This window comes from Montipora foliosa, chromosome 2, assembly GCF_036669935.1.
Source record: "Montipora foliosa isolate CH-2021 chromosome 2, ASM3666993v2, whole genome shotgun sequence".
Lineage (NCBI taxonomy): Eukaryota > Metazoa > Cnidaria > Anthozoa > Scleractinia > Acroporidae > Montipora > Montipora foliosa.
Window position 1 is genome coordinate 482,391 of NC_090870.1, and position 22,500 is coordinate 504,890.

The window sequence follows — 22,500 nt, forward strand, 5'->3', positions numbered from 1 at the left end:
CCTCGACAATAACAAGAAAAAAATGCCTTTATGTTATAAACACGTAATGGCAATGATCTCTGTTAAAAATACGGATAAATAACGCCAGCTTGTGTTTTGAAAAGTTTGTTTAAAGCTCCTACAGTTAATTTGTTGGAGTGGATCTTGTTGGAAGTTTGTCCTTTCTTGGTTGCATTGCCGTATTTTGCCAATTCTTGCTCCAAGCCAAGCTGGCATGTTTCAATGATTTACCTCAAATTGTGAATGATCTCGTTTTCAGAGGTAAAGTGGAAAAAACAGAACATCAGTAAAACTCTTTTTTGACCTTGAAGTGACAAAGTTTCCTGACGGTTTCTAGTTTTAGCGTGATTCCTATTCGCCGGATATTGACAGTTGACTCTTAAATGGCTTTTTCCTTTTTCATTCGCTCGCTAAGAATGTGCTTGTTTTCTTCTAAAACTCATGCGATTCAAGAAAAAAAATCATTGCCAAACTGGTGAATTCCAAAGTAAACTTCGCTAGAAAAACCGATATCGCACTCATCGCTTCGTGATTCATCCGATATCGGTTTTTTGCATGAAATTTACCGTGGAATATCACTAGTTAGGAAATGCATTTTTCTACGGAAGAAAGCAAAGAAAATGATTTGATTAAGTAGTAGTCGCAAACACCAAAACGCGAAAAATTCGAAAACCTTTTCTGTTCACTAACCCTACAGGCAGTAAGAATAAATAACCAGGGAGCTCCGCTTTTAGGCTTGGCTAAATGTACATATTATTTTTGTCAGCCACCCTCACAATGACCTTGCGGTGCCTGTGGTTAGGTCAGATGGTTCATGGTCATGGATTCAAGTCCTGTTGAAGCCGTGTTTTTTTCAGGCTTGTTTTGCAACTGATAACTACTGATCTACAGTTGTTTCATGACTGCAATGGTTACTTTCATTGAGAGACTGATAATGCTCTAATGAATATAAATTACTGATAGAATTCTTATGAAAAATATATGTAATTGCTGGTAATGTGCAATGAAATTAACGTTCAAACAAGGAAAGAGCAACGCAATGATTAAGTTGCAAACCAAGTTCTCAGTAGATCACATAAACAAACAATGAGGTTACTGGTGATTAAAGAACTGATGTTAAAGCGAGTGACACTAACGGAAGTAGACGAGATATTAAATCTACCTGGTACAAAGGATTTTAAGATTGATGAGGACAATGAAGATCATGGAGGTAAGGATCTTGATGATTAGTATAATGTTGATGAGTTGATGAAGGTGAAATTTTTAACAATTAGACCCGTGGCCCTTGAGGGCGAGGGGTCTAATTGTTTTAGTATCACCCAACTATTTGGAGAGAAAAAGGCGATAATAAAGTTAACAAATGCAAGTTAAAGAAATATTTATTTGGGAATTAAAACGCAAGAAAGCGTCACGCTTTTCGTTACTCGAGGACTATTAATAATAGTCCTCTAGTAGCGTAGCCTATCAAAATGCAGGATTTGCATTAGTCCACTAAAAGCTGATATTTATGATGATGAGGAGGATTAACTTGATTCATGGCGGTAATCAGAAAAAACAAATATGGCAAATTCTATTCTTAGGTATTTAGGGTGTTCTTGACGCTTACAGTACTGACATCCTGTATTATTAAAAAGAAAAAAAAAAAGAAAAATAACGAAAGAAATGACTGAGGTAGGTGCCTCAGATTGCCTCATACGGCCCTGTGATTATGTTGTTATTCTTGTTGATAATAATGATTTGCAGCATATTGATGGCTTTCTAAGCATTGAAAAACTCACCATTGACGTAAACTGTGTAGAATCGAGTGTAACCTTCTCCTCGACACTCATATGTTCCCCCATCAGCCAGTTGAACATTTTTTATTGTCAAAGTGACACCTTTTACCTCAATTCTCCCGTCTGAATTGAGTTCACTAGTAGTGGTGCCAATTTCATACCATTTAACCTTCCCATTCTGGTTTTCCTTTTCTAAGGAACATTGCACGGTTTCAGTGCTACCAAGATTAGAACTAAGGCTTTTCTTTTCCAGAACTTCCACGTTGTCTAGAACAAAATTATTGTATGGAAGAAATTACTTTCCAAAATTTCTCATCGGTGTTTGCAAGTCTTAATTCGTAGTAAATATATTTTTTCACTTTAAAGATTCCGTCTTGTAATTACATCAATTTTCAAATACGTTTTATTCTTACCTCCATCCCTCCATCCCATCCATCTCCATCCCATCTCCATCCCAGAGTGCTCGCTAGTTTAAGCACTCTGGCATGGCTTAGATGTACCACATGTGTGGGACATTTGGGGTGGCTTTATAAGCTTAACCTCCATCCCAGACATCAGCACTGCACTGATGAGGCCCAGAAGGCCGAAACAGTACTGTCTGCAGTTAACTGTTACCTATAAAATTCCTCTATTTCAACCATAATCAGTTTCTGCTAGTTCTTATTTCATCATTTTTTTTTCCATTATCCAGAGTTCAATTTTGGTTAGTAATAGTGAACTCGAAAGCTGCTTTGCTACTACGACCACTACACACATACACTGTAGCAACAAGATACAAATGTGCAACTAGAAATGTTATTGTTGTTGTTGTTCGAAATAAAGTTAAAAGATTGAAATTGAAGTTTGTTTGGAATTGACTGAACAGAATATTCAGCTTACCCCACAAATGTTAAACAATACACTGATGAGGATGATCAAGTTAAAAAACTGTCTCTAGTCACAACCTTCTGTTTGTCAGGAATAGATTAAATACACAGTCTTGGTGAAAAGTGACTACTTACTTGGTACACACAGAGCTTGAGCCCCGATGTCTTCCGGACACTTGTGCTCTCCATCTAAACGATTACATTGGGCTAAAACGGATTCCTGTCCAGTACAAGCTATATCTGACATTACAACGGGTATGTCTTCATCAGTGGTATTCATTCCCGTCATGAATTCGGCCAGGGCACCTCTAAAGCCAAGTTGTTTACAAACAACTTTGGCATCATTGATATCCCATTTAGTGCGACAGATCTTGCCCCACCTTCTGCGGTAAAAAACTTCTACTCTTCCACCATACTTAGCTTTCGCCCCACTTAGGCGCACAGGAACTGAAAGAATGACACATCAGTGAAAGCAATGCTTGGTTCTAGTTGTCCTCTACGTTTCTTTTTTGCAACAAACCATTGTTGTTTGTTCATTGCCCATTCCTCAATATCTCCAGTTTATCTCAGTTTGACTAAAACTTTGAACAGGATAGGCGATGCTAAAATCCTTAATTTAATAATGCAACAAGGATAATGTTTTAAGAGGAAGCCCACTCATTGAGACTGTTCCATTTGGGCCTTCATTTCTCAAAAAAAACAGAGTACAATATAATAAGTTAGCGGTTTCAGAATCATCGGTCCCAAAGACGGTGACGTGGGGTCTAGAGATTTGGGCGCTGGACTTAAATAAGTCCTGCTCTGCAGAAGAGCTAAGTGTGACATTTTTTCTCGTTCAGCCCAACTGCACCTTAGTGGCCATGCTTCCAATAATTAGTGCCTTGCCTTTTTTACCAGCAGTTAGTCATTTCTTATACAGTGAGCCACAGGTTATTATAAACTAACAAATAGGGTTTTTAGTTGACTTGCTGTGTTAAATCTATGCGATGGTATACGGACAAGACTGAGATTTTCTTTGTTCATACTATTGTACCTGAACACTGGATTTGCGTGTTAATGAACCCACAACTTTGACTGATTGATGAACAAGAATGAGAAGTGATGTTCACCAAGCTTGTATTTCCTCTTTTCCAATTGCCTGTAAAATTGTCGTTACTGTTGTTATAGCCATTTACTTTGCAGGCAAGAATTGCTTCAGAATTATTCCAATGTGCGGTACAAAGCGCTTTCCAGGCGTTGTTCTTGTGAATTTGCATCACTCCAGTAGATGGACTGCCCTCTGTTTGAAAACGTACGGGAAATTCTAATAAAGGAAATTGCAGGGCTCGTGAATAACTGGCAATTCCGCAATTGTTAGCTGGGTTATAATTGACTAATATTAAATGTATTTGTGTTGACCCCGGTAAATTAATGGAGATATGATGACACCTCCTTGTATCCTTTTTTTGAAAGGCAGTGTTGATTGGCCACCTATTTCTTATATCCAATAGGACATGTGCAACAGGTATGAGGAACGCCAAGCTTTCTCCATCAGATCAACTGAAGAAATCAAATGTATCAAATGCCAGGATGCTGGACAGTTCAGCAGAATTTGTTTGAAGAAAGCTGGCAAAAAAAAGCCACAAAGGGAGAATGAACATTCTGTAAATTACAAAAGGACAAGCTGACGAGTAAGAAGGTGTTAACCAGTATTTGAGGAGCTGTTTTGCAAACAATTGAAACTCAAACAGCGTTGATTTTGGTAACATACCTTGCAGACAACTTGACGTGTTTGTGCACCGTCTCATAACTGTAGTAGATCCTTTGCATGGTATCCCACCAAATTGTGGCTTTGGATTCACGCATTCCCTTGTCCGCATCTGTATGCCATTAAAGACCCTTGTACAAAGACTCCAGTTACCCCAATCACTCCAGCCGCCATCAACTAAATTCAAGAAACATTTGTCAGCAGAGGGTAGGTGCTGCCCTTCGTAATGAAAGACAAACAATATCATATAAACTGTTGTTCGTCGGCCATAAAAGCTCAATTAGAAATAAGACGAAAATCGCGACTTGACGTTTCGTATGCTACATTATATCATATCATATATCTTTATTTACCCTCGGATTTTTAGAGTAGCTTGGTGTAGCTAATATCTCCGAGCATTTACCCTCCCAACCATGATACACCATAGAAGACAGACCACAACACCGGGAACTACATGCCGTATTCTTTGCGACAAGTGTGTGGGTTCTTTTACGTCCCACAGGATGACGAACATTGAAGGGTTGTGAGACGGGGCCTACGGTTTATCGTCCTTATCCGAGAAGACTAGAGAGTCTAACCATTTGCAGATGTAATTACAAAGGCAGCACTTTCCTCTCAGTTATTTAAAGACCCTGAGTGTTGGTCCGGCCGGAGCTGAACTCACGACCTCCCGCGTGACAGCCCGGTGCTCAACCAACTGAGCCACCGGTGTACAACTAATTTCTCGGCGCGTTCTGTTGGAAGTGATCTCAAATTATTGGGTTGCGCTCCGTGTATAATTATAATTTTGCAGTTAAAAGTTTCCGGATATTACCGACAAAGAGCATGGCACGCTATTCATGTTTTCAGTAAAAACAATCTATTTCCATCTCTATCATGAGCGCCGACATAAATCTAACACTTTCGTCGAGGTGAGTACATAAGCTTTAGGTTAAAATGCTCACTGAAACTTTGTTTATAAGCGTTTCTCTATAATTTGATGGCTGTCGCTTGTAAAATACCGTTAATATGATCTTTCTTGTGTACCAATGCAGTGATATATATTCAATCCTTTATTCGCACTATCCAAAGTATTTACACAAGCGACGTCAAAGAAGCACGAACGAGAAACTGGCCGTCTAAGTTCCATCGGTGGAGGAGTACTCCTCCACCGATAGAACTTAGACGGCCAGTTTCTCGTTCAGTACAAAGGGTTTACTGTTACTTCTCAGGAATTGTCTGTTTTGTGCTGTGAACGTTATTTAACTGATGAAGTTATCAACTTGCTCATAATCAAGTACTGTGATGCAGCAAATGGACGCCTTGAAAGAGAACTTTTCTGTATACTGCCAAGTAATGTTTCTACGAATTTCCGAGAAAGTGCAGTCCACAATCTCTATGCGAATGTCAACATGAGTACTGTGGACCTGATATTTCTACCCATGCATCAACATGGCAATCACTGGGGACTTCTTGTATTTGATGTCCGTGATTGCTCCATAGAGTACGATGATGGATTTCACTATCCTATCACTGTATCCATTCAGCAACTGGCTAACACCACGTTAAAAACCATCTCTGAGACAACTGGTCTTTCACGCTTCCAGGCATCAATCTGGAACAGATCTAGAGTGCAGCGGTTCAGAGTACCAATGCCAGATCAACCCTGTAGCTCAGGAAGTTGTGGAGTGGGAGTGGTGTTTTGTGTAAAGGACTTCTGTAAAGGTTTCCAGACACACTTCACATGGACATTCTCAGACGCTCAAATGCTATGAGCACAGCTCATGATTGATTTACAATAATGCAACAATTTGCAAACGAAAGAATGGAGCTATATATAAACTCTAAATATTGCTCTGATTCCAGCATGAAAACTAGTTCAAAATGTCTGCTACATGTAGTTTTATCGATGGCGCGAGGTTTTCCAATTAACAATTAGATTATTAGATTATTAACAATTAGATTATTAGATTATTCATAGAAATCGAGACCGAATAATCTTATTGTTTTAGTGGAATTCTTACTAAAATTTACTTCAAATAACGGTTTCCAATTATTTCTTGACGTATTATTAAACTTTGCGCCTGAAAAAGATCGCTCGGATTGAATTGCCATTTAAAATCTAAGTTGTGCGCGCGAGCGCATCAACTTTTTCAATAATTTCAACTTTTTTGAAAGTCAAGAAACCGTAAATGTCCTTCGTTTAGACTTATCAGAAATTTAATTACCCATTTGCATCCACATTTTCCTCCAAAACGTTGGGAAAACGAAAAAAATTGTCGTTATTTCCAAAACGACCTCCAGCCACTGCACACTAATGGCTGATAGTGTTCAATGGCTCAGCCAATCCGATTACAGCATTTGCATTAGTATACTAGTAGAATACTACTAATAGTAGCTAGCAAGGGGCAATTAATACAGTCTGGATTATAAATTCTGAGGTACACGTACGATTTCTCACAAATCCCACTAATACTTAAAGATATTTTTGGGGCTCTTATCAAGTTGTGTCGTTATGTTTGAAGGGGACATGTGCACCACTGCAGTTTAAAAAGTTGAGTGTGTGGGCTCGAGGGTCATTTTCAGCCTTTGTTATGTTATTATTCACGGCTGCAATACCACGCTGAACACCAAACTGTTTTCTCACACCGTGGACAGACAGGTAAAAAATAAATTACGCTTTGCAAATTAGTAGAGCTAACTCTAAGTATTGAACAGATCCGAGTACAAACCCATTATAACACCTGTGGAAAATTCCACCAGTATCATAGGGCAATTAAGACAATCTGAACCTGGCGTTGGTAAAAACGCTGACAATCCTGAACAGTAACTGGCGTTGGTAAAAACGCTGACAATCCTGAACAGTAACAGCAATAAAGTATTTATCTTTTCCCAATTGTTACTTTTCTAGGTTTTCTTCAGGCTATCTAACATACATACATACATACATCCAGTGCTATTTTTTTATGCATCCTTTTTCTATTGTAGCCTGTACACATTTTCAAGAAATACTGCATTCTATTTTGCATTTTTCATTGAAAGCTAAATGTAACAATAAGTTCTTGTAGTTTATGGCCATGGAGTCTGATACTTTTTGCGACAGTTGGTTTGTGGTGAACTATAAATTACTGCTAGTTGATTTTTTCTTGGATTGAGAAGTTTCCTAATCCTACTGCCATTCACTGATGATTGTAGTGTTTACTTTGTGAGGTGAGGTGAGTAAAAGTGTTGTTTTCTTTCATGATTCCTTTAAAAAATTAGTTATTTACAACCAAGTTAAATGAATCGATTGACTCAAAAGCACTTTTAGTTTAATTAATTAATTTAATTTAATTAAAATTGAATTTAAAAAAAGTTGTTTTTACTCTTCCTGGCTGGCAAAAAAGTAATGTAAAAATTTTTTCCCACGGTTGTTAATTATTAACTATTTATCTCTTATTAGATGTCAATCGACAGTTTCGAGCTGCAACATGTCAATTTTGAAATTTTTCCCAATGCGCACTCCTGAGATGTTAATGTATAAATTTACCCAAGCCTAAAAGCGGAGTTCCCGGCTTGTTTATTCTTACTGGCTGTAGGATTAGTGAAAATAAAAGGCTTTGGAACTGTCCACCTTTTGGTTTTCCCGGATATCGCTTAATTATGTCATTTTCTTCGCTGCCTAACTGGTGAATTCCATGGTTAATTTCACCTGAAAAACCGACTGATCGCATGAATCACGAAGGGATGAGTGTGATATCGGTTTTTCTAGCGAAATCTACTGTCGAATTCACCAGGTGGGCAATTAATTTTTCACGATGGTAAAAATAAAAATAAAAAAGACCGAAATCGCTTTCATTCCTTGTCTATTTCTATACTGTTAAGTGACCACATGTGACAAGCCCACAGGCAATATTGCATGCGGCTCTCGTTGCGCGGATAGGATTAGAATACAACACAATACATACTTAATTGACCGCTCCCCATAGGGGCTCTTCAGGGCCAATGAAACACAATCAACGAAACAACAGAACACAAAAACTACAACTGTTAAGAATCCCAACTGGTCGGAGGCAAACCAGTTGGCTATTTACAAGTGCAGCTTGGAAGTTGAACCAGGGACTACCAGGAACAAATTCAACGAGTGGTCAGAGCGGGTCTTGAACCCGGGATCTCCGGATCTCAAGGCAAGCGCCCTAACCACTGGGCCACACTACCTCCTCAACCGCAGCGGTCACAGCAGCGTGACACGATCGCTTGTATGTGGTTTGATCACATACGGTGGTTCAAATCAACAAGATCGATTCGTACGGTTAATTTAACTGGAAAAACGGTCAAATAGGATTCCTATGCTCCCTTTGTCAGAATAAGCGAGGCCCCGACCTATTAAATAAAATGTAGCGCTGCTGCTGGTTTTTACTTACTTGACCGTAAACACTCGACTGAAGCATCTTCATCGTGATCACAGTCGTGTCTATCCCAACCACTGTTCCCACAATCTTTTAAAGAGCGCTCGAATCCGGCACAGTCTACATCGTCCAGCCATATTATACCACTACCTTCCCCAAAACGAGCTCTGCGTGGAGCAGCGATGGCAGAGAAGAACCCAAGTGCGCGACAAACAACTTGGGCATCTTTGATATCCCAGTCGTCATCACAAACTGTTCCCCAGACGCCATTGTGATATATTTCCACTCGTCCTTCGCTCCTCTTAGTTCCTCCTACTAGTCTCAAGTCTGCGAGTAAAACAGGTTAAATAGCCAACTTTCGATATATCAAAATTCAGTCCGAAACAAAAGGCATCATCTCGAGGCTCTGGGGAATAAACTCATACAAATCCTTATATCTATTCCCAACAGCCTCGAGATGATGCCCTTTGTTTCGGACTGAATTTTAATATATCGAAAGTGGTCTATTTACCTACCTCATACTAACCGAGCGCGAGGGCCGTACTGGGGAATATTGGTCCGAACTTCCGTGAAAGTACTGATCGAGCGCAGAGGCTCCCCACAAAAACGATAGAGGGCCGATATTCCCCAGTACGGTCCTAAGCAATTAAGGAGCTATGTCACGCGTGACCGGTACCCGCTAGCCTGAAATGAACATCCGAATTTCTCTTTCGGAGTTTCCGAGATTTGAATGGAATCTTGAAGATTTTTCTGAAAGTTGACCCCTGACCTGCTAAACGCCCTTACTCGCAGTTGGAGATTGAATTGCAAAAGGCGTGGCTCGACCTCGGTGCACAGCACCACAGCCAGGCTGGGAGTCGATTTTTGTTGAGGAAGGAAAACCGGACTCCCTCGAGAAAAACCCTCAGAGTCAGGTTGAGATCGACTGAAACTCAGGTTACATACGATCTCGGGGCCGAGAGGTGAACCCTGGTCGCAGACGTGGAATGCACGGTTGATAACCACTAAGCCATCCTGTTTAAGACATATGCAGTTTGAAATGATCGCACACTTATAACTTTTAAACGTCATCGGGCTACTCTTGTTAGCTTAAGTGTTTAGCGCGCGTTGGAGATATAAGAAATAATGAAAAAAAAGATTACTTTAGTTTCAATTAGTTCCACATTTAGACTGCAAATTTTCAATACTATTAGCCACCAACAGGCGTTTTTGTTGCACATGTAGTTGTTACAGTAGTACCAAGCGGGGCCGCTTGTCAAAAAAAGTCGCTCTGGAAGTAGTAATCGAGCTGGCTGGGACGTTCAGCATATTTTCGCGTAACTGGCTGTGAACTTGCTAGGAAAATATATTGAATTGCTGATCCTCACTGGTAAAAAAAATCGGTTGCCTTTGTCCTGGTTATCAACGTATTCATTGTGAAGGAAATATATTTTTAGTGGCGGCTTGTCTAAAGGAAACTGCTACGGATTAATTTTATCAGCAAGAGATTGAATGTCAATCATATCTGCAAAATTAACATAGTCAAGGTATAGCGCATGCTGTGAGTTTCTGATAGTACAGAACTTTGAACTCTTAAATTAGACATCCATTCTTGACTCGTGACACAGCCACGGGTTCGATTGACCAAGAGCGTTTGCCGTTGCACTAGCGTGTTTCAAGTCTCTTTCAAGAAATCTGCGGCAGAAGCAAGAGGTAAGCAAACATAGGATCTGTTCTCTGGTTTCCTGGCACAAACGGTGAGAGATCGGCAACGTTATGAGGAGAGAGTCTAATTGGCATGTGTCGCAGGTCCGGTTTTAATTGTTGAGGGTCCGTTATAAGTTGTCGCGGGTCCAGAAGATAGAAACAATTAGTTCCCAGTCGGAAAATGAGTAATATTTCTCTGTTTTTTCTTTTTTAATTTTATTTATTTTTTTCCGTTTCATGAAAAGTCTTTCCTGTCCTTCCCCTGCTAAGTAGTGTCTTTGCGTGTAGAGCCTTCTTCGCGTATATTTGGTAAGTTTGAGGGGGTACTAGCGGGGGTGGACACAGTAGAATTTTAAACTGAACCTGCAATGGCATCGAACGTCATTGTAACCCGAATGGCGTTTTAGTCGATCTTAAAAAATATATATATATTCCCTTATGAAACTAAATAATGGAAAGTCAATCGGAAATTGACAGGCGGTGATAAATAAATATCTAGAATCTTCAAAGCGACGAGTAATGGACTTCGACGACACGTTTTGTACTAAACTCTGCACAGTTTTTTTGGAAATGTGACAGTGAAGAAATATTTGAAAAAAAGCTTGTTGTCTCTTTTGTGCTTTAGTATTCACGGTCAAGGTTCTTCTGAAAAGGGTTTGAACTGTCCTTCGTACGATCAAAATCGCTACCCTGTGAGATATCACGTAGGATCAAAATCACTACCCTTAGGAGAGACCTCACGATCAAACTCCTGTGGTTAGCCGAACCCCCTCCCTCGGGCTTAACGTGCCACAGGCAACCCAGTGTACGCTCATAAAGCGTCTAGTTTTACAAAAATACACCACTTCAACGTTTTCAGCAACAATAACAATATAATTAGTGGCACAGGGAAGAGGCAACGGGTCCATCTCTTCAAGAAAAACAAAACAAAGCCATAAGAGTTCAGATCCACCGGGCTAAACTGCTTGGAAAGGACCTGATCACAGAGGATCTTTGTGACGAAGACCGTACATCAGCCCTCAAGACCAAGATGCGCCACGAATCCCAGACCCCTAGAATCTCCACAATGCTAGTACAAGTCGAACAACAAAGGGTGCCAGACCACAAGAAGGTAGATACCGACTAATTAAGGAGTTCGTAGTAAAACCTTTATCGATAGACTACAAAAGACAAAACGAGAGAGGGAAAACCTAAAAAGAAAATCCACGGACTCCTCCTCAGCCATCCAAAAATCGTACATCACATACGTAATGAATCTTAGAAAAATTCTAATCATAACAAGTCATAACTGTGACTAAGCAGATTTCGTGAACAATTCTGGAAAGAATTATGTAAACATATAACATGGACATTACTTAACTTATGTCGGCTGCCAGAGAACAGTAATGTGTTGAAGCAGCTTTCTTTTTTTTTTTTTACTAATAACGAGGCCTCGTCTGCTGTTGGAAATTCCTACTCTGTTACTCCGCAAAACCTGATGTACAAAGAGGGCACCAACAAAACTAGAAATGAAATTATACAGGAAATTCTTTCAAATAATCCTCGCAGAAAAAAAAAAAAAAAAGACAAAAAAATAGAGGGCCAGCACCAAGATGCAGGGCTTGTAGAACTGTTCAAAATGAAGACGAATTGACCGTCACCGTTAAAGCGCTTTATAGTTCCTTACGAACAGAATTTCGCCATAGAAACAACCTTTTATTTTTGTCCGAAACAGCAATGCATAATACACATGCCCCATATTGGACTAATTAAAAAAATAAATAAAACTACCGGATAGAATCAGAACGGACAGTTCATTTACGGGTCTCACAATAGCAGCTTTAAAAGGTAATGGTTTGCCTTTGTGATACTGCTAACTGGTAAAAAATCGGGGTAGGATGAGTCTAAACTTCGCCGCTTTATTGTCCTTTTCTTTTGTTTTAATGTTTTCTGTTTTACTTTTTAAAAGCAAAACTATTTATGAAGTGTTTAAGGCCCGGCCAAACGATAAATGTTGGACGATCCAACATGTTGGGTAAACCAACATTTTATCGTTTGGTCACCGTGTTTGATGACCACTCAACATGTTGGATGATGTTGGAACATGTTTGATGCAGTATCAAACATTTAATACAACATCGTGCAACATTTCCTTTGTTCTCATGTTGGATGCGTGAAATTTTGTTCGTTTGGCCAGTCTCAACAACATGTTGCATGCGCGCACGCGCATTGTGACTGCAAATTTAGTCGTTACCATAGACACTTTGCTTGCGTCGGTGTAGTTTGAAAATGTCAGCGAGCGAGGAAGCAGCACAGAATATCGATCAAACTTCTAGCAAGAAAACACCAAAACAAAAAGCAAGACGTTGGAGCGACGAGGAAGCTGACCGCTTGATCGACCTATTGGAAGGGAATAGATTCTTATGGGATGTTTTTTGTGCCGACTACCACCTGAAAGACAATAGAGAAAGAGTATATTGGCTTCGATCGAAGAGGAACTTGATATATCCGTGGCGTGTCTTCGTCTGCTAGTTCTCCAACAATATTGGTAAAATAACCACTCTCTTGTCGTCTTCGGATCCATTCTCTTGTTTTACCTCGTCTACTTTCTCTATCCTCGGTTTCTTCCAGCTCGTCAAGCACTAATAACACTGATAAACAACGCTTAAATTTTTCTTTTAATCTCCGCCATGTTGCAAACATCCGTGGATGTTACAACGTGGTGTACGCAGGGAGCTATCCTTACCCACAACCCAATGCGTCTCATCAGTTTGATCAAACATGTTGAATGGTGTTTAGTATCGTTTGGCCACCCCCTAATTTTCAACATGTTGGACTATCCAACATGCAATCAACGTGTTGGATCTTCCAACATTTATCGTTTGGCCGGGCCTTAAGCCAAAATATATCACGGTGAAAGAAAAAAAAAACAAGAAAAAAAAAAAAAAAAAACAATCAGCAATTATTTAATTTAAGCATAAGTGAAATTTTCAAGCTATTGTTATTGTTCTTGAAAACCTTGAAGTGGTGTACTTTTGTGAAATAAAACTTAATTTCTTTTTTTCCCATTTTCTGCTGGATCCATCATGTCAATTATATGCATTTATGTAAACGAAAATCTTAAAATTAAGCTTACGTAAATTTTCAAGCTATTGTTGCCGTTATTGTTATTGTTTTTGAAAACGTTGAAGTGGTATACGTTTGTAGAGTAACAGTTCAATTATTAATTTTTTCTATCTTCTGGACCCGCGACAATTTACCCACGACCCGTGACAATTTTACCGCGAGACGCGCCAAATAGACTATCTCGTTAAAGTGCTACTGCGACTCCTTTGGATTTCAAAACAATGTTAACTAAAAACTAAGTGATCCTGTTTATTTTAAATGGAATTTTGTTATTTATTGGTACGCCATTACTAACTTTAAAATCTTGAATGAGCTGGGTCGAGGAGAACATGACCTCAAAGACTCAGTAGTTTAAGATTGCAATGCGTGTGCATGCGGCTGAATTTATATGCAGCACGGGAGTTTCGGGCGTTCAGACTTTTAAACCCGTGTTTTGCATATATAATAAATTGCGTTTACATGCTGTCAGTAAATGACGTCATTTTCCCTAGTTCCAACCCTCTGAGGGCCTTTGGATAAAACTCGAGGCTCAAAATTTGCCTGTTAGGGGTTAAGCGAATACCCTTTACAAATATGAAGAAAAAAAATAAGTGATTTTTTATCATAGTAGCACTTTAAACGACCTTGTTATACCTCGCAACTCAAACACGTTTTCCGATTGGAGGAGAACGTGTCATGTGTCATGGGTCAAAACTCACTTACTCCCTAGGGTGAACAAAACTCACTAACTCCCTAGGGAAACAACGACTTGAACTTTCGAGTCGCACGTGTTCAGGTCGTGCGCTTTTGAAACAGCGGCAAATTTGGATGCCAGCCGAGTCAAGCAAATAATTTTTACGCAGTCATGGCAGCTAAACGGTTTCAAACAAGAACTGAAGAAGAAAGTGAACAGCTTCTACGTGACAAAAGCTCGAAATCTACTAACAAGGTCACCTACAATGCCGTGAAAACGTTGAGAGACTTCTGCAAAGAGCAAAGTTTGGACGAAAGCTTCCAAGAACTGAGCAAAACAGTTATATTTTGAGTTGGGAGGTATAACAAAACAATTAATGACTGGCCCCACGGGAAACAGTAAGTTTTGTTTCCCCTCGACCATCAATTTTCCCCAAGGCGAAGTTAATTTCTATGAAATTCGAGAGGTATATGTTGATAGTGTGTCATATTTTTGCGTCTCTAACGAACTTGAGTTTGGAGACTTTCGGATTACCAGGGTATTCGGCTTCAATTTGCTGACTCTGTACAAACGATCAATTTGATGCGAATTTATTAATATATTGCTGACTTTCGTCATATTTCTAAATAATCGTTAATAAGCGTCAAAGGGGAATTGGCGGTTTTTTGTTAACTCGCCCTTGTCACACGGCGGCCATATTGTCCCGGGAGACCAAAAAAGCTTTGTTTTACCACGCCAATCTTCACCCCCATGGTTTCCGCTGCGAGGCTTGGCGTGGGAAAACAAAGCTTTTTTGGTCTCCCGGGACAATATGGCCGCCGTGTGACAAGGGCGAGTTAACAAAAAACCGCCAATTCCCCTTTGACGCTTATTAACGATTATTTAGAAATATGACGAAAACTACATGTACATGAATATATGTGATCGAGCCTGTTCTTCCCTGGATTCCATACTGCACTGAAAATCTCTGATAGCAGCAATAGGGTAGAAAACGTTTTCCGCGAGACAATGTTTAGTGAATGCTATCTAAGTCGAACCTTCTCCCAAATGTTGGTTTTTTCAGATAGCTGGTAATAAATTCCTTGGTTCCGTACCAATTTAAAAAAGCGCCATAACAATCATGAGACGGCAATCTCTGTGGCTTTTTATGCTGATAGCTTTACCCTATTCACCAATCCTAGCTACTATCCATTATAAGTTCGAACAGCCAACAGTTAGCGAACATTTGAAAACCAGCAGATTCCGATTCCGTTCTCATAAATAATGCACGCGCTAATAAAAAGAAAACTTCACCAGTTTGACCAGGGCTTCAAGCGTTTGGATGTAAAGGTGCTCGCACACTAAGAGCCATTTTGCAGCTACATGACCCCAGGGCATGTACTTGCAGTTTTAAAATCATATTCCATACATATAACGCGACATAGAGCGGGAACCTATAGCGGGGACATGAAGCACCGACCAAATAACAACACGTACAAAGAGAACAAACTGCGCCATAAGTATGTCCCTTGGAAACCCCTATCCATTTTACTCATAGACTACGGGGCAATTTACAGGCATGTCTAGCGGGGACATGCAGCGGGTACAAAACCACAACTAACACATACAATGAAGCACATCAGCGGGAAAATGTCTCAGGGACGTCTCTGTGCCTTTGATTGGCTAAATCTCTCAGTAAGCTGAGGGTGCAAGCTCGCGAGCTGTTCACACGATTAAAAAAAACGTCCCTTTTGCAACATTCGTTGCTGCAAAATGCAGCATGAAGTTCCACCAAATGAAATTTGGCGGGACATGTTGCAGTGACAATACATTGGTATGAAATCGTGTGGCACGAAGAACTCAGAAAATGCGACACCTTGCTACTGCATGTCCTTGAGACACGTAATAACTGCAGTGGCGAATGTGTGTGCGTAGATAACTTTTGTCCCTGCTGTGAGTCTCCTTATAATAGTGCCTGCTGCATTTCCACTCGTATGTATGAAACAGGATTTGACTGCAGCTCCATGTTCCCGAGACATGTAATGGCTGCAGTTGCGAATGTAAGTCTGCAATTAATAGGCCACTTTCGATATATTGAAACTCAGCTTGGCAGCGAGGCGTAGAGGACACAAAAAAAGGAAACTGAATGAACCTGTCTATTGATTTCTTTTGTTTATGTCCTCTAAGCCTCACTATCAAGCTGAATTTTAATATATCGAAAGTGGTCTATTTGATGTTGTACCTGCTGCGCGCCTCCAATACAGGCGCCTGCTACAGCCCCCCTCATGTGAACGAAACACGAATTGACCACCACTACACGTCTCTGAAAAATGTTCTCGCTGCTGTGCTTAATTGTCTGTGTTAGTTGAGGAAGGATTACGTTTTTGCAAACGTTGGTCGTTTAGCACTTATATTTGAACAAACTTAACTGATTAGAGTGTAATGCGAAGTGCTAAGTATCTGCCCCATATGAACCACGTGAGCGTTAGCCCTACGGATGGAAATTGGCCTACACAGGGACAGAAAAAAACTCTGATCAGGGTGGGAATTGAACCCACGACCTTCAGACGGCAGCAGGCCGTGGGAACTGAAGATGTTAAAGTCACGGCAATGAACATGTACACGTACAAGGAAGGAATACGCTTTTTGCAAACATTAGCCGTGTAGCACTTATATTTGAACAGACTTAACTGATTAGAGTGTAATGTGAAGTGCTAAGTTTCTACCCCATATGAACCATGTGAGCGTTAGCCCTACTGATGGAAATGGAAATGGAAATGGAAATTGAACCCGAACGTCGTGGATTCAATTCCCACCCCGGTCAGAGTTTTTCTCTGACCTTGTGCGGGCCATTTCCATCAGTAGGGCTAACGCTCACATGGTTGATATGGGGTAGATACTTAGCACTTCACATTACACTCTAATCAGTTAATTCTGTGTGGTTTAGTCCCCGCTACACATGCCTGTAAAATGCCTCGTAGTGTGTGAGTAAAATGGATAAATGTCCCAGGCACATGCTTATGGCGCAGTTTGTTCTCTTTGTACATGTCGTGATTTGGTCGGTGCTTCATGTCCCCGCTATAGGTTCCCGCTCTATGCTGCGTTATATGTATGGAATATGATTTTAAAACCGCTACACGTTCTTGGGTTATGTAGCTGCGAAATGACCCCTAGTGTGCGAGCAACTTAAGGTTTTCCCGTTGAAGGGGTTGGAACAAATAATTTACACGTAGGAAAAATTAGCTTGGATTATCTTTCAAGGTCGAAGTTAAAAGTGCACTGCGGTCGTGCACTGAGGTGATAACACTAACAGCCGTAATCACCCGCTTCCTTTACTCGAATATTCACTGTCAAAGGAATATCGGCCGCAAGTTATTTCCTCCGGAAACAGGTTTCTGGATTCGGATATATTTGTCTTGAATCCAGTCTTCGAAGACACAGATAACATGGCAATAATTAATGTAGAAATGCTGGTGGACGAACAGAAGGAGCTAATAGGGGAACATTTTCTTAGACAGGGCAGGAGTAGATGATTTGCACGATAAAGTTATTTTACTACCGAGAGCAGAATGCTTTGTCAAAATGCTTAAGAATTTTGTTCTCTTCTCTCCTGGGAACAAAGAAACAATTGTTTAAATTTGATAGACAATAGAAGCAACTCAAAGCAGTTGGTGTGATGTGCCATTATCTAAAGATAACCTTCTTCGTCCCTTAAATGCCTGGGGATTTGACAGATTCGTTAGTACAGTAGCCATTAAGTATTTTACTATTATTCAAGGAAACATGGGTTGTCTTACTCGCGAACGCGAATGTGAGAATATAGAACCCATTGGAAACTCAGAAAAAGTGAATGTGAGAATAATATACACATATGAAATGAAGCATTGATAGAACCCATTGGGAACTCGCAAAAATCCGACTTTCCATATATGTATATCATTCTCACATTCGCTCACTTGGGTAGTTGGTTGGCCGAATCTCAGATGTGCTTTAACGTGACTGCGCGATGCCGTTATGAGCTATGCTGTAAGTCGTTTTTTTTTTTATTTGAATCTGTAGCTGCGTGATGCAGCTCGAGTCAAAGACCCACGTTTTACCTTTGCTCATCATAGAGTCTCCAGTAGCTCAGTGGTTAGAGCATCCGACTAGATCACGGAGGGTCGTGGGTTCGAATCCCATCTGGGGATAGGAATTTTTCGAGTTCCCAGTGAGTTCTATCAACACTTCATTTCATATGTTCCAAATATCAGATAGCTTTTGGGAAGTGTGGCTTAGTGGTTATCTATCGGGCCTCCCACCACTGCGAGCCGGGGTTCAATTCTGGCCTCGGCCAGCATGTGGACTGAGTTTCGGTCGATCTCAACCTGACTCGAGGGTTTTTCTCCGGGTACTCCGGTTTTCCTCCCTCATCAAAATCGACTCACAGCTAATTGACATCTAGCTGTGGTGCTGTGCTCCGACATCAAACATGGACTGTATAGCGGCAGCCAGAGGCACCTTTGTATGCTTTCAGCCCGATGTCGTGAGCCGCGCCCTTCGCAATTCAGTCCTCGACTGCAAGTAAGGGTGATTAGCACTAGCAATATTTATTTATTTATTTATATTTAAGTGGAATTTTTCTGATTTCTTTACGAATGCGACTTTCATCATTTCCACCTTTACCCACCTATGACAGACACGTTGATATGTTGGAGATAAACAGTGATTCTTTCACGTCCTTTGGTTTGTTTCATGGAACATTCGTAAACTCCCTTATCTTCTAGCCGAACTGTATCGATCTGCAAACTGCCATCTGACAACTGTGTGAATCTGTCATCCTCCAAGAGTAGGATATCGTTTTTTCTCCATTCAAATTGAGGAGGAGGATTTCCTTCTGCAGTACAATTTATTTGGCCAGGTTTGCCAGGTATAAGTTTTTGTTGTGGTCTTTTGTTTTTAAATTCGGCTAAGGAAAAAAAAAAAGGAATGGATAAATTTTTTTGCAGTTATAACACATCGTAATGATAATGATATGATAGAGAGAATATACAAAAAGTTCGTACATTATAACTGCGCTTGTGCAGATTATCGCAGTTATGAAGCAACTTGGTCAGTTGCGAATGAAGCCTGAAACAATCCAATCTTAAACAGGACGCAAACCCATGAAATATTTCATACAAGCACCCTAAATCATTCACCCGCCACGTATTACGGGTTACAATACGAACTTACAAGCGACCAGCTCCCAGTTGGCCTGAAAGGACAGATGGTAGAGCAAGTGCAGTGCAATTTCATGGGATTCAAGTCCTGTTGATTCTTCAGGCTTCTTTTGCAACTGATCTAGTTGCTTCATAACTGCAATGATTACTTTACGTAGAGACTGACAATGTTTTCTAATGAAGATAAATGACTGATAGAATTCTTATGAAAAGTATTTGTAATTGCTGGTAATGTGCAATGAAATGAATGTTCTAAGAAGGAAAAAGCAACGCAAATGATAGCGAGGATAGTGGTGATTAAAGAGCTAATGTTAAGTCGAGTGACACTGACGGAAGTAGACGAGAAATTAATCTACCTGCAATCTTGGTCAAAACTCTTGGGAAAAATTCCAGCTTAAGCATCATTTGGCACGCAATAACAAAATATATTGGTCTTTCCCCCTTCCCCCCATACCAATGTTGATAATGTGATGCAAAATACTGTGCAAGCCTTTGGTCGCTTTTTAAAAAAACATCATTGGAATGGGGGGGGGGGGGGGGGGGCGAAGTAGAGAGAATTTACTCTTTATCACACAGACAAATTAGAGGAATTTTAAGATTGATGAGGACAATGAAGATCATGGAGGTGATAATCTTGATGATTAGGATAATGTTGATGGAGATGAAAATTTAAGCTGATGTTTATGATGATGAGGAGGATAAACTTGATTCATGGCGGTAGCCAGAAAAAAATATAACTAAGGCAAGTTATATTCATAGGTATTTAGGGTGTTCTTGACGCTTACAGTACTGATATCCTGTATTATTAAAAATAAAATAAAATAAAATAAAAAATAAAATACGAAAGAAATGACTGAGGTAGGTGCCTTAGATTGCCTCATACTGGCTACGGCCATGTTATTATGTTGTTGTTCTTGTTGATAATAATGATTTGTGGCATATTGATGGTTTTCTAAGCACTTAAAAACTTACCATTGACGTAAACTGTGTAGAATCGAGTGTAACGTTGTCCTCGACACTCATATGTTCCCCCATCATCCAGTTGAACATTTTTTATTGTCAAAGTGACGCCTTTTACCTCAATTCTTTCGTCTGGATTGAGTTTACTAGCAGTGGTGCCAATTTTATACCATTTAACCATCTCATGCTCATTCTGGTTTTCCTTTTTTAAGGAACATTGCACGGTTTTAGTGCCACCAAGATTAGAACTAAATATTTTCTTTTCCAGAACTTCCATGTTGTCTAGAACAAAATTGTTGTATTGAATAAATTACTTTGCAAAATTTCTCATCGGTTTTTGACAGCCTTTCGCAGTAAATATATTTTTCAATTTAAAGATTCCTGTAATTTCATATATTCTCAAACACATTTTATTCTTATACAAATGTTACCTGTAAAATTCGTCTATTTCAACCATAATCCTTTTCTGCAAGTTTTTATTTCTTTCATTTTTTTCCATTATCGAGTGTTCAGTTTTAGGTAGTAATGATGAACTCGAAAGCTGCTTTGCTACAACGACCAGTACACACATACATTGTAGCTAGATCCTTGCGTTTTCTAATGATTTCCATCGTTTAGTTAGATAAAAATGTGCAAATAGAAATGTCATTGTTTTTGTTCCAAATAGAGTTAAAAAGAGTGAAATTGAAGTTTGTTTGGAATTGACAATACATAACATTTAGCTTTCCCCACAAATGTTAGTCACAACCTTCTGTTTGTCAGTCCTGGTGAAAAGTGACTACTTACTTGGTACACACAGAGCCTGAGCCCCAATGTCTTCCGGACACTTGTGCTCTCCATCTAAACGATTACATTGGGCTAAAACGGATTCCTGTCCAGTACAAGCTATATCTGACATTACAACGGGTATGTTTTCATCAGTGGTATTCATTCCCGTCATGAATTCGGCCAGGGCACCTCTAAAGCCAAGTTGTTTACAAACAACTTTGACATCATTGATATCCCATGTAGTGCGACAGATCTTGCCCCACCTTCTGCGGTAAAAAACTTCTACTCTTCCACCATACTTAGCTTTCGCCCCACTAATTAGGCGCACAGGAACTGAAAGAATGACATATCATTGAAAGCAATGCTTGGTTCTAATTGTTCTCCACGTTTCTTTTTGGCAACAAACCATTGTTTTCTGTTCATTGTCCATTCCTCAATATCTCCAGTTTATCTCAGTTTGACTAAAACTTTGAACAGGATAGGCGATGCTAAAATCCTTAATTTAATAATGTAACAAGGATAATGTTTTAAGAGGAAGCCCACTCATTGAGACTGTTCCAGTTGGGCCTTCATTTCTTAAAGAAACAGGGTACAATATAATAAGTTAGCGGTTTCAGAATCATCAGTCCCAAAGACGGTGACGTGTGGTATAGAGATTTGGGCGCTGGACTTAAATAAGTCCTGCTCTGCAGAAGAGCTAAATAAGTGTGACTTTTTTCTCGTTCAGCCCAACTGTACCTTAGTGGCCATGCTTCCAATAATTAGTGCCTTGCCTTTTTTACCAGCAGTAAGTCATTTTCTTATACAGCGAGCCACAGGTTATTATAAACTAACAAATAGGGTTTTAAGTTGACTTGCTGTGTTAAAACTATGCGATGGTATACGGATAAGACTGAGATTTTCTTTCTTCATACTATTGTACCTGAACACTGGATTTGCGTGTTAATGAGCCCACAACTTTGAATGATTGATGAACAGGAATGAGAAGTGATGTTCACCAAGCTTGTATTTCCTCTTTTCCAATTGCCTGTAAAATTGTCGTTACTGTTGTTATAGCCATTTACTTGGCAGGCAAGAATTGCTTCAGCATTATTCCAATGTGCGGTACAAAGCGCTTTCCAGGCGTTGTTCTTGTGAATTTGCATCACTCCAGTAGATGGACTGCCCTCTGTTTGAAAACGTACGGGAAATTCTAATAAAGGAAATTGCAGGGCTAGTGAATAACTGGCAATTCCGCAGTTGTTAGCTGGGTTATAATTGACTAATATTAAATGTATTTGTGTTGACCCCGGTAAATTAATGGAGATATGATGACTCCTCCTTGTATCCTTTTCTTGAAAGGCAGTGTTCACTGGCCACCTATTTCTTATATCCAA

At 39.8% G+C, this 22,500-nt stretch overlaps 1 protein-coding gene, 1 long non-coding RNA gene and 1 other non-coding gene across 3 annotated transcripts in view; 1 reads left to right on the forward strand and 2 right to left on the reverse strand.

Annotated features, from left to right (window-relative positions):
- LOC137988221 (inactive tyrosine-protein kinase 7-like) overlaps positions 1-21,785 on the reverse strand; it is an 82,982-nt gene extending 61,197 nt beyond the window's left edge. The window contains exons 1-4 of the mRNA XM_068834274.1: positions 21,143-21,785; positions 20,369-20,638; positions 18,865-19,143; positions 1,779-2,042 (exon numbers count right to left, since the gene is read on the reverse strand). Of these exons, the coding sequence (XP_068690375.1) occupies positions 1,779-2,042; positions 18,865-19,143; positions 20,369-20,638; positions 21,143-21,296 (967 nt within the window). The 5' untranslated portion in view covers positions 21,297-21,785. The remainder of the gene's footprint in view (positions 1-1,778; positions 2,043-18,864; positions 19,144-20,368; positions 20,639-21,142) is intronic.
- Trnas-aga (transfer RNA serine (anticodon AGA)) lies at positions 18,313-18,385 on the forward strand. Its single transcript has one exon. It is a non-coding gene; the product is annotated as a tRNA-Ser (tRNA).
- Positions 21,786-22,052: 267 nt separating the features above from the next.
- The window catches only part of LOC137988534 (uncharacterized), a 22,637-nt gene continuing 22,189 nt past the window's right edge, over positions 22,053-22,500 (reverse strand). Inside the window, exon 3 of the long non-coding RNA XR_011120795.1 lies at positions 22,053-22,316. This is a non-coding gene — a long non-coding RNA (uncharacterized lncRNA). The remainder of the gene's footprint in view (positions 22,317-22,500) is intronic.